At 40.7% G+C, this 17,607-nt stretch overlaps 1 protein-coding gene across 7 annotated transcripts; it reads right to left on the bottom strand.

The window, feature by feature from the left end:
• On the bottom strand, positions 1-16,492 carry NUDT9 (nudix hydrolase 9). Of its 7 annotated transcripts, XR_010921522.1 has the most exons (11): positions 16,373-16,492; positions 14,137-14,336; positions 12,699-12,935; positions 10,835-10,930; positions 9,518-9,604; positions 7,806-7,917; positions 6,832-6,978; positions 4,840-4,924; positions 3,523-3,716; positions 1,630-2,281; positions 1-588 (listed from the first exon to the last, which is right to left on the bottom strand). XR_010921522.1 is itself a non-coding variant. In XM_067557142.1 (10 exons), the coding sequence occupies exons 2-9, from the start codon at positions 14,268-14,270 to the stop codon at positions 3,541-3,543; spliced, it is 1,074 nt and encodes a 357-aa protein (XP_067413243.1). In that variant the 5' UTR covers positions 14,271-14,336; positions 16,373-16,492; the 3' UTR covers positions 1-1,223; positions 3,523-3,540. The 7 variants fall into 7 exon arrangements, 6 of the variants coding, with proteins under 6 accessions (XP_067413243.1, XP_067413244.1, XP_067413245.1 ...); XM_067557142.1 differs by lacking the exon at positions 1,630-2,281 and having other exon boundaries at positions 1-1,223; XM_067557143.1 differs by lacking the exon at positions 1,630-2,281.
• Between the last annotated feature and the right edge of the window lie 1,115 nt (positions 16,493-17,607).

The raw sequence follows: 17,607 nt of genomic DNA, 5'->3' as shown, positions 1-17,607 counted from the left end.
TTCTTCCATTTAATCTGATTTTAATTCAATGATGCTTGATTAAACAGAAATTCAATGTCAATGTGACCATGAAATTTTAATAAAAATAACATTTATGGACCAGGAAAAGAACTAATGTTTCTGCAATATACAGATCTAAACTTCTGCAGTATTTAGTAAGACATATTCCTTTTTACTCTTAACACAGCCAGAAACATATGCAGTTGCATAACAATTTCTGATTGCAGTTTATCCAATGAGCATATAGATGGCATATAAATTGAGGTTTTAGTTTTAAGTCTTTCCCTTCGTGTTATAATGTAAACACAATGTGGAAAGTGTCAAACTAGCTTGCCAACGAGCTACATTCCACAAGAGTCCTTTCCTCATTTCCTGCTCTTGCAGCAAATGTACTACTATTTCTTCTTCACCGCTAATTAAAAAAAAAAAAAAAAAAGTCCTCATTCACTGTCCTGGGAATGGTAAAAAGATAGTGTAACATACTGTATAGTCTTTCAAATCAATGTGAAGCTCCATTCTTAGTTGTGATGGTATCAAAGATAATGGGACCATTTCCAAAATATTAACCCTGTGTAGTGGTAGAACCAACTAAAAAAAAACAAAATAAAATCAAACTTAGAGAAGTGCTTACAAATTTGTAAGCAATACAGTTTGTAAACGAGCAAGGCAAGGAACAAGCAGGCACAGGAGCTATTGCAGCCATGGGCTAATGCTTTGAGCAGACTCTTCCCACCCATGAGGCAGCGTAGCCAATTAGACAGCCTACTACAGGCCAAATGCACCCTTTAGGTTGCCCAGAGACTGGCTCTGCTCCAGGCCCTGATTCCTGACACAGGAGCATTGAAAAAAGAGCTTTAAAACATTATCTGACATTCCTCCATTGCCTTCTTGAGATGAACAGTTTGACATATCACACTCAGACTTTATCAGTGAGGTGGAGATAGTAATGAACTGCAAGAGAAGATACTAGGCAATGGTATTTTCTATTCGTGTTGACAACAGCATCCTGCCCATACAATTCATATGAAAATAAGAGCAAGAAATCCACACAATGGCTTCAACCACCAAACATTGTCAAAAACTCTAACACTCATTGTGCTGGCACAGGCAGCATCTGCACTTTGATAAAAACACAGAATTAGAGGTTTCAGCATCGCTTGGTTTTGAAGAGCTTATTTGCAGTTCTGTAGCAGACAGTCCCAGAAAAGACTAAAGAGGTGCACCTGTAAAACAAGCAAAAAAGTGATTCTAACTATTAAGCACAAAATACAGAATTCACTTTTGGGTATCACATTCTTCTAGAATTTGAAGACACTGACAATGTAAAGCATGCCTGAAGGACAACATACTTAGAAGCAAGGTCTGTGAGGAAAGGTAAAATAGCTTGATGTTTTAAATATAAAGGCAGAGAGTGGGATGAGACATACCATCCCAGCATGTGTTGCAGACAATTACTAGCATAAGTGGACAGAAAGCTAAAGCAAGGACAACTCAAGGTAAACACTGGCAGAACCATACACAAGAACAGCTAAACATTAGAACACACTAGTAAAGGATGGAGGGTGCAGAGTTAGTATTCTTCTCCTCATTGAAAGCAGAGCTTGCCAAGTCAATTTGCAGCAGCCTCACCAGCAAAGTGCAGTGCCCTCTGACCACCATCAAATCTGGTCAGAGGACAGTTGTCAGTGATGCGTGACACTATCTTTGGCCCCAGCTGCATGTAGGATGCTTTTGTTGGCCTCAGGTGTGAAGGCTAGCTGCTCATAGACCCTGGCCCACTTAAAATCAGTTCAGAAGGACACCTGAGCAGCATGACAAATCAAAGCTGGGTACACACACAGTCGGGTCAGTTATAAGAATGATTTCTGAGTTTCTGACATCAGCTGCAGACCATTCTTCACACCGTATCGATGTCGCAGAGAAATTGGAACAGGGCAAGTGGCCCACAATGGGTGCCTCGACAACTAGTACGCTCTTGTGTGGTCAAAGAGGTCAGTGTATAGTGGTAGGCTCAAGTTTGCCCTGTTCTTCTGAACCATTCTGGCTGTAGCATCCTAACGACAAATGTTTGGAGTGATGTTGCTTAACATGGAGACCCGGGGCATTGCTGTGGGTCAAACTGCCCCAGTTACGATGCTCATAGTTGAGTGTAGTTGTGTGTCCAGTCAGCAGACCACATTCGAAGTCCTTTTTAAGGCTGAATCTCAGTCACTTGCCAGCTGACGTTCTTGATGTAATTCCAACCTCCAATGTTCAAGCCATCGGGCTAGCCCTGAGAGTTCTGCAACTCAACATTGAGGAATTGTCAACAGTCAAACACAGCATTATGAGGGTTAACATTATTAGAGATATTCAATTAGCCAGACACGATACCCATCAATCAAGGGATTGTCTATGAAGGATTTAAAAAAGAAAACAAAGATCAGCTCTACCATGGTGCTGGGGAAAGATGAGATGATTCAAGCAAAGTTGCCTAAAGAGTAGCCCAAGGGTAAAATTCAGCCCCCGGAGTCCTAAAATGTAGCTCCAAAAGCCATTTTCATGATTTAACAGCAGGAAGAGATAAGCAGATCAACTGCAGGTTTTAAGTTGCTGGAAAACTCAACCAAACATTTGTGTGTCTAATCAAGGAAGACACAAGTACAAACAAATATTCTGGTTATGTATCTTAGAATAAAATACGTGCATACTGGATCCTACCCGTGTCTCCCTGTCAAATTAATAGTTTGACTCTGTGTCACAAATATTTGGGCAGCTTTGTATTAGAGGTTCCTCCCAAATCAAATCCATTCTTAGATTTGTTCATGAGTGAATAACACAACAATTCAGTCTAGCAAAATACTCAACATCAGGAGTATTCATTTCTCAGACAAGGTTTTGGTTTTTTTGCTGGTGGTTTCCTAAAGTGAAAGTGAATTAATTTAGTTTCTGGTTTATAATGTAAACTTTCAAATCACAATTAATAAATCAACGTTTAGCTCATCATACTAAATCTCATGCCTACCTGAAAGATTTCTCTTCCTGACAGATGTCCGCAAAAGCACACACAGCTAAATTCCAAGCCTACCAATTAGTGTGAAATCAAGACAATTTAAAATGTCATGTATGTCTGCAGCTGTTAAGAGCTGAATGGAAATCACTAAGGAGAAGGCAATGGAGAATCTGATAGCAAAGTCTGTTTTTAGTCTGAGTTCATCCCAGTTTGGATACTAGAGTTATGTGAAGAGCAAAATATGAAAGTCTTTTAGATGCCTTGGTTTAGGTCATGCCTAACTGCAGTCATAAAATATTCCAGCTATATTTCTGGAGCATGCACTCACAACTGCCCTTCTATACACTTTCTGCCCTTTGTGTCTGATGTATTTACCATGATGTACCACTTCTAGTACTGCTTTTTGATCAAAAGGCAATCAATGACCAGTACTGAAGACCAACAAAAATGAAGATACAAAAAGATAACCTCTCTCTAAATAAAGTAACGCATTCTTTCCCTTCTTATACTTGCATCAGTTTCCAGCTTACATTTGGATTCCAGAAGCATCATTTATCACGGTCAGGCACAGAATCTTCATTCCAGTGTGCTCCCCATTTCTCAGTTACAAGCTTGATGAAGTCGCCATGATTTGCATATAGCTTGAGTTTCTCACTGATGTCAACCCATTTCACTTTCCCAGCATCATCTCCTGCTTCCAGAAGCAAGTTATCCATTGTCTCACCTGATTGCCCAACAAAGATTTAAGACATTATTTTATCTTCTTTCCTGCCCTCTCACTATCCTGCATGCTCCATTACTCCCTGCTGCAGGATTCTTGTTCATGCCAGTTTCACTTCGACTATTGCCATGAAAATACCAGCCAGGTTTTTAAACATTAAGGACATTAAGGCCATTAAGCACATTCTTCCTCTGTGTTACAATTACCTCTCTCATAATTACATGCATAATTGATATTATACTATCTAGTTGGAAACCGAATAGCCTTAATCCCATATTACCACTTTTGTGGTGTCATAAGTGCCATGGCTAGCTAGTAATATTAAACTGATTACATGCACTGTCTTACTGCTCTAGTAAGTTTTAGATTCAACTGATCTCTGGTCTCCTCTGCCCCTATTGCTCCCATACCCTTTATATAGCTGATGACTGGACTCTTTCCATCTCACATGCCACTCACCAGGAGGTACGCCAGATTCTGATCCTCCTATTTCAACAGGGTACCTGAAAATACCAATAGCCTAATCCCACACTAGGATGAAGAGTGGAGACAATAATAATTGGGTGTGTCTATAGGTTTTGAGCAAAAATAATGCCACTAAACAAGCACCAAGTCACCTTGCATTGAACAACTCTGAAAAATTTAAACCCCTCCTCCCCCCAAAACTCATGATGGGACAGAAGATTAAACCAAATTCAAAGAGATACTGTAGCAAGAAAAAGGCTTAGTTAAATGCCTGGTCTCTGTGCAGTAAGTTATTTAGTATAAACTATTTTTTTTTAAATTTGAGTTTAAAATTTTCATGGTTTTTCCAATAGGTTTCAATTGAAATAGATATCCTCCCAAAGCACCTATTTTTCTTCATATAATTTAGCCAACTAACCTTTCTGAATATTTATTGGAAGAGCTAGAGAAGGAAGATTACTGTGTGCAATGTCTGAACCCCTATGGGAAAAAACCCACCCACTGACTTTTGTTCCACAGATTAACACCTAATTTTCACACTTGAAGATGGTTGAATAAGGTGCATCTCAGGCCCTATAATCCCTTTCTATCACCTTCCCCCTAGTTTGTAACAGCATATGCAGGGGAGCAACTACTAGAAGGTAAAAATGTGGATACTCACCAGATTCATCATGGTAGTTCACAGCTTCTGTCTCCATCCAGGCATTATCTGTATTACGAGGATCATCCACATAACCATTATACACCTAAAAAGAAGACCAACACTCTAAACTGAGGGCCATGACATTAAGTGACATGAGGGAGAATCTTAAATGGCCTCACTGTTCATTAAGAAATAACTAAATTGTACCAGTCTGCAATATTGTGGAAGTGATCTGTTCCCTCAAATGAGTCGGCACATTCAAAAGCTTTTCCTACCCTCACCAGTTTCATGGGTCCTAACAACCACCTGAACATCAGTGGGCACAGTAAGTTTTTGTGGGCTCAGCATATTTTCAGTCACCCTTCCCACACAGAAATACCATGCTTCATATTTCTTACCAGAACTATACTTGTTAAATTTGCAAACAAGCATCTTTGTGGTTTTTCCCTTTGTGCATCTTAGACATCGAAGGAGTTCCTCATAATATCCACAAAGCCACTTGATGGTTTTCCTTCAAATCCCTCTTTAAAACACTCCTTTCCCATAATGCGGATAAAAATCTTAACAGTTATGCAGTTGGTGACCTGAGATCATTGGGCTTATGATGCTGACCAATATTTTCTCATTGTTTCCTTATCCCCTCCCCCAATCTGTCTCCACAGTGTCCATCTTATGCTCAGATTGTAAGCTCCTTGAGGCAGGGTCTGTCTTTTTGTTCTGTGTTTGTACAGCACCTAGCTCTTAGGTGCTACCACATAAACAATATTCATCATTTAACCGCTAGACCCCACTGAGCTCACTCATTATTATTCTCAAAAAGGTAACTAACCCACAAGCTAAAGATGGGAATACTTGATAGAATGGCATTCTAAAGACATTTCACAGATGTGCTATGATTGAGGCAGTCTGTGTCAATCTATTAGTGAGACACAAAAGTTAATAGAGCTGGTTAAAACATTTAAAAATCTAAAAAACCTAAATGAAATTTTCCTGAAAGTACTGAACCATTTTTCACTGAAATTCAAAATTCCAGGGAAAATTTGCAAAGAGGAGGAAAAAAAAAAAAAAAAAAAAAAAAAAAAAGGTTAAAATTTTTAAAAATTTTAACCAGTTCCAGTTAACATTCTCAGCTTTTTTTCGATAGTTGCTTTGACTGTTGTCCTTTGAACTGAATAGTTTCTTGTGTGGTCCCTGTCCATTACTGAAGTTTTATAATCCATGTAATGTCTCCTGAGGAAAATAATCAGCAGGATCTGGGCTTTCTTCCAAATCTAGAGTGATATAGAGAGACTAGTAGCTGATGAGGCATAACAGATGCATCACTGTCCAAATCTCTCTTTCCTATTAATTCCCCATCTCCATTTCACAGCCCTGAGGTGCCAAACAATGCATATTCAATAAAGCAGCCTTTACTGCAAAACTGAGGAGGAATAACGAGGATATCCCTTACACAATTTATTTACATGCACTTTCCATGAAGGGGCTGGTGAAGAACGTAGGTATAAGTGTACTGTAATCACCCACATTAGACAAGGATTTTAGGACAGCTGTAGCCAAAAGATTTGCAGGTGCCTCACTGCCAGAAACTCTACTTGGCTATCAAAACAATACCGAAAGTCTCTCTGAGAAAGTGATATGTAAAGTTGAGGACGTAATTGACCAGGCAGACAGACTATGACTTCTCCAGAATGTAAGATCTCAGATAAGCAGGGCTCTATCCGGCTCGCTCTCATGTTATAATTCTATATCCAAATACATGTGCAACTGACTGATACCAAAACAAAGTTCCCTGCTAGGAAATCACATATAAAAGTTCAAAATATCCTGTTATAAGGATATTTCCCAGAGATGAAGGACACAAAGTAGAATCCATTCCTACAGCAGATCACAGTAGCATCATGGATGAAACCATTCTGCTATGGTTTTTCTTCAGTCCCCTGTAAATTCTATTGATGTTTGAGTACAGTTTTTAATAGCACACCAGATCATCATAGAAGGAAAAAGCTTTACCACAAAATGTTCCAGGTTGAAGAGGCTGTTCATTTGCTTCTCCAGCTCTTCCTTCTCTGCTCTGGATTTCTGCAAGGAGTTCAACGCCTCCTCACTAAATTCTCGTTTCAGTGTGGCACTAATCTTCTCACCTGGATCTACCATACCCTAAACAAAAACATCCAACGCTGATAACCCTCTTAGACCCTATCTGCTCTCATTATTCCATATGCTCTTTATTCCATATGTTCTATTGGTCTGTGTTAGACTGCAAATCAGTGGTCCCCAAACTTTCTAGGTCACAACCGACCTACCTCTGTCTGTGTCTCCCCCACCACCTGTCTCCCCAGCTGGGGCTGGGAGCAGAGCCACGATTGGGGCCAGAGGCTGTGGCTGGGAGTGAGGACACGGTTGGGGACCGAGGCTGGGAGTGGGGCCATGGTGGCCAGGGGCAGCAGGGGCCAAGTGGGGAACAGTAGCCAAGCACTGAGGCCACAGCTGGGGGTCGAGGCCATGGCCAGACGCCGAGGCCGCAACCAGGAGCTGGGGCACAGCAGCCAAGGCTGGGAGTAGGGTCAGGGCCAAGCCAAGAGGCAGCCTGAGGGTGGAGCCAGATGCCAAGGCCAGAACTAAGGCTGGGGGGTGGGGCCAGAGCACTGCTCGAGGCACAGTGGCGCTCCCTCCACACGCACTGGGGGGCTGGGCCAGGCCCTGCCACATCCCCCCTTACGTCTGTAGGGGGGCACTCCCCACAGTTTGGGTCCTCTGCTGTAATCCTTCAAGGAGCTATAACGTATTTATAAAGTACTATGGACAGCAATAGTTATAAATGAAGCGGAAAAAATAATCCAAATTAGGCACAAATATTGTCTTGTAAAATGGCAATAAAAAACAGCAGTTTAATGGCTTTTTGATAAAACAAATAAATACGAGTTACATTTTCATAGCCTTACTAGACTGTAATTGTAATGTCTGTATGATGCTTTGGTTCTTACCCCTGGGATGGCCCATTCCCCACAGTCTTTCCTCTTGATTGCTACAAACTGTAAAATGTTCTTGCCAGAGATTGGGTGAGCTATTTTATTGCCACTGCTATCTCTCTTCCACCTACAGGGAATGAAAAACAAGGAAAATTATTTTCCATTCTTTGGAATCAATCAAGGTCATCTAGTAAATCAGACTGTTCCTGTCCCTACATTATTTGCTCTCATAGGTGAAAGGTGTGCTGTGGTGAATGAGGCAGAGGACTGTAAGACAGAACAGATCATCTTGCGATAATTGGATTCAATCCCTGCCTCTGCCAGAGTTCCTAGATGATGTTGAAAACTTTTCACACAGTGTGTGCGCCTCATTTTCTAATTGCCCACTTTTAGACACCAGGGACCAGAGTGCTGAGTGCTCACAACTGCAACTGAAGTCAACAGGAATTGTGGTTGCTCAGACACTCAGGCATTAAGAAAGTGTGGTCTGGAGGAATGAGCACAGGCTTGAGAGCTATTGCTTATCTGGGAGTTCTAAGCCTGGCTCTTCCACTGATGCACTGTATCCCCCAATAAGTCTCTATGCCCTTGTTTTAGTTTCCTCATCTGTAAAAATCAGGATAATAATGCTCTCTTATCTCCATGGGCAGTTTAACGTTTCTGAAGTATTCAGATACTATGGTAATGAGTAGCATAAAAAGCCCACGAATAAATTAATTTTGTACTTAGAACAGGGTTTGAATGGTATACAATAAATAAGTTATGGGGCCACACACTGAACAATGATCATAAAAAGAAATACTGATCCATTGCCTCATTTCCTGAACACTACCCATCCTGTAAATTGGATTAGGCAATGGTGTGACAGAAAAAATAATAAATGATCATGTCATTAAAGACTGCCACACAATGTATATGCCCAGGGACAGCCAAATTAAGGCTGCCCAGACAACCTTAATTGTGACATCTAACTTTTGAGTGCTTGACTTTGCCACCTAAAAATCTTTATTTTAATGTATTTTTGTATGCAATGTTATATATATATTGAACGCAAATGCAACAGTATCATCATAAAATTACAATATATTTTGACCTGAACACCAGAGATTTGCAGAGGACCTCCTCAGAAAAGACATTAAAAACAGACAGCATCTCAAACAGTGCAGTGGAGACATACCTCTCATGATGTACAACCATGCTGAATTTGTCATTACCAGTTGTGAATTTCAAACCTACAATCTTTAAAAAAGGATAACTAGTAATTTTACACAAGGCACTGAAAAGGCCCCTCGGCATATGGTGATGATTATGATGATGATGCAAGGTATTTTGCACCACTGTGCTTTCAAATATTTACCATTTGTTATCGTGTTAATACTTTCTTATAGTATTTTACTACCTGCATTATTCCTGTGTTTTTGTTTTCTTTTCTTTTCTTTTGTTTTGTTTGTTTTTTTTTTTGCTTCCCCAGTTTTTTTTGCTTGCCCAGTTTAAGTGATGGTCTGTCCTGACTGATGACTTCCCATTCACCTCTCCAAAGAGGAAAATAAAACATCTACCTAATATTAAACAAATTGCACATAGGTAAAATCCATGTGACAGATATACATGATATCAACATATATTTATAATCTGTCATATATAGGTACCTGACATGCACACATGAATGCAAGTTCTACATTTTTCCATTCTGCTGGTATATTATCGTCTGATCCTGTGCCCCCTACCTGGTTATAATAGGATCTGCAGCATGATTTGGTCCCCAGCGCCCTAATAATCCTCGACCCACCAGTCCAGTCCTGCCTGCCGGATTTCTGAAAGATAAGGTAGTGCTTATGGAATCCTCCATATGTACAAACACTCTGGGAAGCCAGCTTCATTCAAATAATAAGGAAGCACAGAAGAAGGAAAGAGGAGGATAATAATGTACATTTGGTCCAGTTCTTAGTGTCGACATACACCTTGAGAGGGAGAGGCTGAGGTATAGACAGAAAAGATTATTAAACATTTTATTGAGACAAAGCTCCATTACATTTTCTAAATTTGACAATACCATACAAAAGTAAAAGCACAATACTTCATTTTGTAAACTCTTATAATACTGTATTTTAAAATCTGGCAAGGGTTCCTGGAACTTTGGATGAACAGTCTTTGGTGTGTTCTTTTAGCTTGAGATATAAATAACCAAACACAGCGGAAAAAAATGAAATGGTGTCTGAGAACTAAACTCTTATCCACAGGTCACATGACTAGAACTCACCTGAGGGTTCTAAATCATTCCTACCCCATAGTAAAGGGTGAGGAGGATGGCGCACATCGCTGCACCATCCAGGAGCAGTCTAGGGAAGGAACTGTGACTGGGTTGCATGAGCATTTCTGTGCGCCACGGTATGGGGCAGAGGCATGACAGCCCATTCCCAACCTCATTTTGCTGGAGGAAGTAGCAGCCTTTCACAGTCTTCTCTAGTCTCACACATGAGCTGGCTATGTAGATAGTCCATATAGAAGAGTAAAGAGACAAAATCTTGCCCTCGCTTTGCTAGTCAGCTTTCCAATCTCATCTCTGATGTGTGAAACACAAGGATGGAGATCTATTATAAACACTAACCTACAGAGAACAAACAAGGTTAAATAAAATATGCTAGATTCACCTCTGCTGCATAGAGGTACAAACTGTACTGCCCTGTGCCCACGAGAGCTGCTGTATCCAGGCTGAGAGATTTACCCCTCAGGGAGGAAGGTGATGTTTCCTTACAAGTTCTATCAGCAGAAGCTAAAGAGGGGATGCACTGATACAACATATCCTAAAGTCCATTCTCCCACACATGTGGATCTATATCCAACACATCCTCACACTTTGGGAGTTGTGAGGACTACAGGCCCATCGCTGTGTCTTCTTCTTCTATGCAAACTTTCTGGTGCTGGGACTTTGCACCAGGGAAGTCAACACAGACAATGTGCTGTTCTTGTCTGCTAAATCAGATACAGACAGACATTAAAAAACACACTTCTCAGAAGAGGATAAAGGGGCAAAAAGCACCTACCTGGGCCTCCCATTTTCAACCTCATACAAGCCATCCAGACTCCTCCTCTCCACTTGTCCATCTTTCTCATTGAATTTGGGAGAAAAGTTTTTGTCACTGTTTCAGGGAAGAGTAATATAGAGTAAGTTACTAAATAACCAGCAGCTGTTATTTATAAAGGTTGTAATGACATCCAAAGGATTGGCAACAGCAAATGTCTCAGGGATGGTACTTGGTTCACCAAAATGTCTAAAATTGAATTACAGCCATGTTTTTCTAAGCTTTCCCTCCATCCCCAATAAAACGTCAGCATTTGCAAACTGCAGAATATCACTTCTAACAGGTGATACATGGATTTGATATTTTAAGTTTCTAAAATATCATCCTTTTAGTATGGCATTTTCCACGACAGATTCCCGCCCAAAAGTGTTGGTTTGTTTTAAAGTTTGAACAAAATGCTTTTACCCACTTGTGAATTTGGCAAGAGTAAAACAAACATTTATTTTCCCCATTTTATAAAATCTTAACAGATTTTTTTTCCAAGTCAGGTCTAAATACATAACCTTTGAAACTTGGCAGAGATATAATCCCCATTGAGGAGACCTTTAATTGGCTGTGATTAACCAAAGTTATAAGCATATGAAACATACATATTAAAACTCTTTTTCCAATTAAGTCATTGACTTTCAGTTGGAGTTTGGCATCTAACTCTCATGAGTGCTTTTGAAAATCATGATGGGCATGCATGCATAGAGGTATAGTGTGCGCATATTTTAAAATGTCATCAAACATTCATAACTTTAAAACCACTGACCCAGTTTGCTTCAAACCTGGCTTGCTTGGATTATTACACTGACATCTAAAATTTGGATCAGCACTTTTAAGAAACATGAACATTTAGAGGGAGAATACACCCCAGTATTTTGGCTACTTTGCACTAGCATAGTATAGACAGCTCTACCCTAAGTATTTCAAGAGCCCACGGTGTATGGTGCTATACAATTAATAATAAATAATAAATGCAATCATATGTAAATGCAATGTCAGGAAATATGAAAACTGAGACTGAAGCACTAACTTTATTTTGCCCCTTTTCGTGTGCATGTGCGCGCGCATGCATACAGTTTAAATACAGGACACATGGTATCTTAGACATGTGTATCTAGTGTTGTAAAATATTACATTGCATTATTTAAGAAATAGTATATTTTTACAAAATTAGAATTCATATACATATGTACAAGGGAACAGAGTTAAAGCTGAGCATTCAACTTTAACTTCTGCATTTCTTGAATCCAAGTGCTCAATTCTAGAATTCTAACATTGTATTATTACTGTTTGTTTGCATTTAACATAAATACAAAACAAATGGAAATATATATATTATGAAAAACTTTCTCTGTCTCCATATAGCTGCTGCAGCAGTGTTCTAGTCCTGATGTCAATAATGTCTACAAGGACAAAGTAGCAAGACTGTGAGATTTTACTTATCTTTATCCCATGTTACTAACCCCCTTCACTGCCACAGAAATGTGCATGTGTTACAGGACTAGCTTCGTTTGGAATATCCAGCTTTCCCAGGTACACCACATTCATTTTAGAAGAAAACTACTACCTATTCCATAGTCACAGGTGCAGTGCAGTAGCAGATGTGTGGATGGTTTACAGAGCCTATCCAAATAATACAGTACTCTAGACAGCGTTATTAAGTCCTTCACTTTCACAAGGACCAGGTGCACACGTAATTTTAGGGAAAATATTTAAAGCAGATCAAATTTCTCTGTCAGCGATATTCACAAACAACTTCCTTCCTTTCTCTACCCTGGGCAACAGAGCCACATTCACCTAAAGAGCCCCCAATTTCTTTTGGACAGACACTGCTTACCTGATCGGTGGATCTGCCCACATGGGTCCAGCCAAGACACAGGCTGCAGTATATTCCACAGGGTTGTAATTCTCCCACTCAACTAGCCAGCCCACTTTATCAGTGGGTACTTTGCTGCGCTCAACCATTGACCCTGGATACGGGGAAGTGAGAGCTTTGTTGTGGGTTTTCTCATTGGGATTGTAACAGTTCAGCATGCTGACAGGGTAAAAATGGAACCAATGTGCTGGAATTGAGCTATTGAGGCAAAAAAAGAGAAAATGTTGCACTCATGAAAAAATATTAATGATGTTATTTAATTCCAAGTTTTAGGACTCCAGATTGCAAAGTGAGAAAAAAAGACTGGGTGTTAAGTTTTAACATGCAAGCATAAAAATGGTCACCCAATACCAGCTACCCAGTGATTTAGCTACAGTTGAGTAAACTGAGTAATTTCTGTCTCTGATCTATCTATTCATAGGCTCTGAATATTGAATAACTTCTCAGCCCTAGCCAAGCAAGGCACTTTTACTAAAACCAAAGAACCTCAAAAAACTGGATGATACAAGCAAAATTTCAACATAATTCTTCCAACAGATTATAACAACTCATTACATGCCCAACAATACTTTCTGAGTAAGGAAGTGGTGATATTCCAAAATCACAGCATAGTTCAGCTCATCAGAATTACGTTACACTGTTACATAGGTATTATGAATGCACACATCAAGAATTGTCACATTGCTTCTTTTTTATTGTATTTATAAATATAACACACGCACACAAATGTAAAAACCCGAATAAATAGGTGATAATATTTTGAGATGTTTAAATACCTTGCCCCATCCCTCAACTACAACTTTTCGATCTGCAATATCTTTTCCTAGTTATATTTCCCATTATTTGGCAATATTCCCCACTACAAGAATGAAAAATCAATAAATCAAGACAGTCATGACCTTCAATGAAATTATATAATGGGCCCAATACTGTAAACGTATGACAGTAACTTATCTCCAATGGTAACTACTTGTGTCAGTAAACTTACTTATTTGCATACATGTTTTCAGGATTAAAATTATCTGCTGCTTGTTGGGATTTTACCAAAACTACATACCATACTAAGGGCCCAATTCATTCACTGGATATGCATGTGCAACTCACATATTTGCAACTCCAAATTCAGCAGATCTGATGGCAGAATTTTGACTTTAATATCTGAAATACACTTTTGATGGAGTGGCAGGGTAACAGGATGGTAAATAAGGTCCTGTTCATGCCAAAACATACTTAACTTTACATGAATAGTCCCATGAGACACTTCAATGGGACTACTCATATATGTACAGTTAAGCAGGCACATACATATTTGCAGGATGAAGGCCTTAGACCTCAATCTAGCTTTACCATTTATGGGAAGTAGCAGGTTTCTCTCTCTACTGTGTTATAATTTAAATACCTGTAGGCCAGCTCCCTGAATGGATGGAGCAGTGGGTAGAGGAGTCGACAGTTAGGGTACCTGACAGCAACAGCAGACAGAGTTACAGTGAGGGACACCACAGTAACAGTCCGGGCCAGACAGCACCTTGCCATCACATGCAGGACGCTCACAGGAAACTATGCCTCCCCAGAACGCCGTGCCACCAGTCATGCAGTGACCTGGACAGTCAAAAAAAAAAAAAAAAAGTAGGAAACCTGATTGTAGGATGTGTTGTCTTGTCTACCTCATTCCCCACAAGGAACAGCCATATTAATTTATTCTACAACTTAAGTTGAATTCTTTAAGGGGAAAAATCCTAAACACAGAAACTGAGCCAGATTGGACTCTCAGATATTCCAGTTTTGCAGAGGTGCAATGCTACTAACTTCAGTGAAGTCACACTGCATTTAGACAAATGGTCCAACAATTTTAAAATTGTGCATTTTAAATCTTCTACTTAAATAGAATTGTGCTAGCAATCAAACCACCAGGTGACTGCTCATCATTTAATGATCAGAGTTATAATTACCCCTTTCCACAGTTACAACTCCTTGAAAACTCAGGCAGAGGGTTTATTTGAAGAAAATAAATTACAACTAAGTAAAGCTATTAATTATTGTTTTATCTAACTAGAATGACTCAGACATCCTAATCCTGCAATGATTTACACATGTGCCTAAATTTAATCATGCACTACTTCCATAAGTACATGCATGAAGTATTTGCAGGATCAGGACCATAGCACTGTGTGTGCCCTGTCATGGCTGGCTGAAGTTTGGAAAAAACATAAAGGGCTTGATTCTCCACCACCTTGGATAATCATTTATTCCTATGCAAAGTGAGTGTAAAATATTACTATTCTGATCTGGTAATATTTTACACATACTATGTATGTGCATAAGTGACTATACAAGGTACAAGACAGTGAAGAATCTAGTCCAAGGGTCTTCTATATCTCACCAGTGTGACTGATTTTATTTTAGCTCAAGGCATGTGTTTTTACAGATGAAGCACTACAGTTTTAGTCCTTGCTGTTCAGGTCTGCCAGGTTTATCTAATAATTATGTTGACAGTTGTGTCTTAATTGGAAAGTGGCATCTGACTAGTGTTTCCACTGCTCTGCAAAAACCATAATAGGAGTTGCTGGATATTACAAAGAAAACCCATCAGCTTGTTTTCAAATTGCAGATTATTACGAATTAACCTGAACAGGGCCATGCTGCACAAGCTCTATAGTTAACATTACAATTAGGGTAACATTTGAAACACTAGGTTCACTATAACTATCCACAGGAAAAATGTTTTTGAGATGACTTCAGGGTATGAGCTAGAAGGTTTTGGTAGGTTTCACAGCAACTCAAACTATTGATAAGGATTTTTTTTTTAAAAAGCAGCAGAGTTTTGGTTGTTTTTTTGGCACATGTAAAATACCACATTATGTATTTTATCTGAGAGACTGTATGGCCTGCATTTCCTTTAATTGCTTATTTTGAAAGTCTAACCAATTCACAGTTGCCCAGGAACTTCACAACGGTCACTACGTGGTAACCTTCTGTGGCCGCTTGGAATCTCTCAGGCCCAGTGGGGACACAGCTCGCCTCCTCTTGCTCCAAAGGCGCAGAATCCTATCCCTACAGCTAGGCTCCCTGCCAACACTTCGGCAACCATCCCTCGAAGGGCCGTGGGCCTAGCTAGTTTGTCACAAGCCACGAGGGAGGAGGGGAGGTTACAAGAACCCCACTAGTTAGGGCACAGACCCCTGCCGGGCTGCCACATACAAGAGCCTCCCTAGGCCGCTCTGGGTGGGCGGTACCAGACGCCAAGGCAGCACGTGGGTCTACAGCTGGCCTGTGCCATGGGGCCATCCAGGCCGCCCTCCTGGCTCCTGGCTCCCGCTCAGCACAGGCCAGAGAGCTTCCCCAGCGCGACCCCCACGGCAGAGCGACCGGCAGCGCCCCCAGCCCTGGCTCCGTCCAGGCGCTCCAGTGACGGGGAAATCCACCGCGGCCCGGGGACCTCGCCCCTGGCCTGCTCAACGCGGAGCCGCTGGCGTGCGAGGCCGCTCGCAGCAGGTCATCCGGCCAGGCCTCGCCTCGCCGCCCGGCGCCCGCTGCCCCGGCTCGTCCCCAGCCGTCCGGCGGAGGAAGCCTCTTACCACCTAGAGGGCGGGCTGCAGTGCAGTGCAGTGCCGAGCTTCCCCCTCGCCCCCGCCTACCTTCCAGAGCTGCACTGGAGGCGGCTACTAGCCTTGACCGACCCCTCGCTGGAACTCCACAAGCGATAGGGCAACGCCCGCGTCAATCAGGCCTCATTCTAGCAGTCGATTGGGCCCCGCCAGCTGCCATGGAGACGAGAAAGGCATAGCCCACGAGCCCCGCGCCAGAGTTGCCGCTTTTACCCGCCCGCTTCTGGGCGTGGCCGTGGGGGCTGTACTCCAATCAGAGCGAAGCTGGAGCTGCCCAAGCGTTTTCCCTGCTTTAAGTGGGACGTTGCCTTATGCAAGCGGGCCCTGAGCTAGGACTAGGCGGTGTTAAGGGTTGTGGTAAAACAAAAAGTAAATAATTTACAGAAGAGTAAGTTCTAGAGCTCCCAGTTGCAGAGAAAAGCTTGAAAAAAGCAGCAAATTGCCCCCTAAAGGCTCAAAGGGCAAAGAAAAAGGGACCTTAGTGTATTATTTACAACAGTTTCATGATTTTTAAGACAATCTCATGATTTTGAGGGGGCTGACATTTGAACACTTGAAATTAGCAATACCTGGGGCTCCCCTAACTCAACAGCATGCATAGGCTTCTACTGTCCCCTTTAAGGGTCCTAAGATTTTATATTTAGCCTGAAAAGGAAAAAATCCCATTGCAAGTCTTTTGCTTTCATGTTGAGACACTGAATCATCACATTATGCTGCATTATAATAACCACTATCCACGTTGAAAATAAATAAAGATGCCTAAGTTATCTGGGTAGTTATAGACCCATCAGCCAATCATGGATCTCAGGCAAAATAATGGAACAGCCAATACAGGACTCAATAAAAACTTAAAAGTAGGATCATGTACTTAATGCCAATCGACAGGGGTTTATGAAAAAATAGGTCTTGTAAAACTAATTGATTTTTTCTGAGATCACAAATTTGTTTGATAAAGGTAATAATGTTGATGTAATAGATGTAAGGCATCTGATTTGGTACTTCACAACAATTTAATTAAGAAATTAGAATGATACAGAATCAACATGGCATACATTACATGGATAAAAACTGTCTAATATAATAAGTCTCAAAGTGTAATTGTAAACAAGTAATCATCATTAAGGAGGTGTGCTTATAGTAGGATGCCTTAGGTATCAGTTCTTGGCCCTATGTTATTTAACATTTTTATCAGTGACCTAGAAGAAAACATAAAATCATTAGTGATAAAGTTTGCAGATGACACAAAAATTGTGGGAGTGTTAAAT

Source organism: Emydura macquarii, unplaced genomic scaffold (genome assembly GCF_026122565.2).
Source record: "Emydura macquarii macquarii isolate MOO-44397 ecotype Brisbane River unplaced genomic scaffold, CSIRO-AGI_Emac_v2 contig_1790, whole genome shotgun sequence".
NCBI lineage: Eukaryota > Metazoa > Chordata > Testudines > Chelidae > Emydura > Emydura macquarii.
Note: the sequence above shows the minus strand (reverse complement) of the source record. Positions and strands in the feature narration are given on the sequence as shown.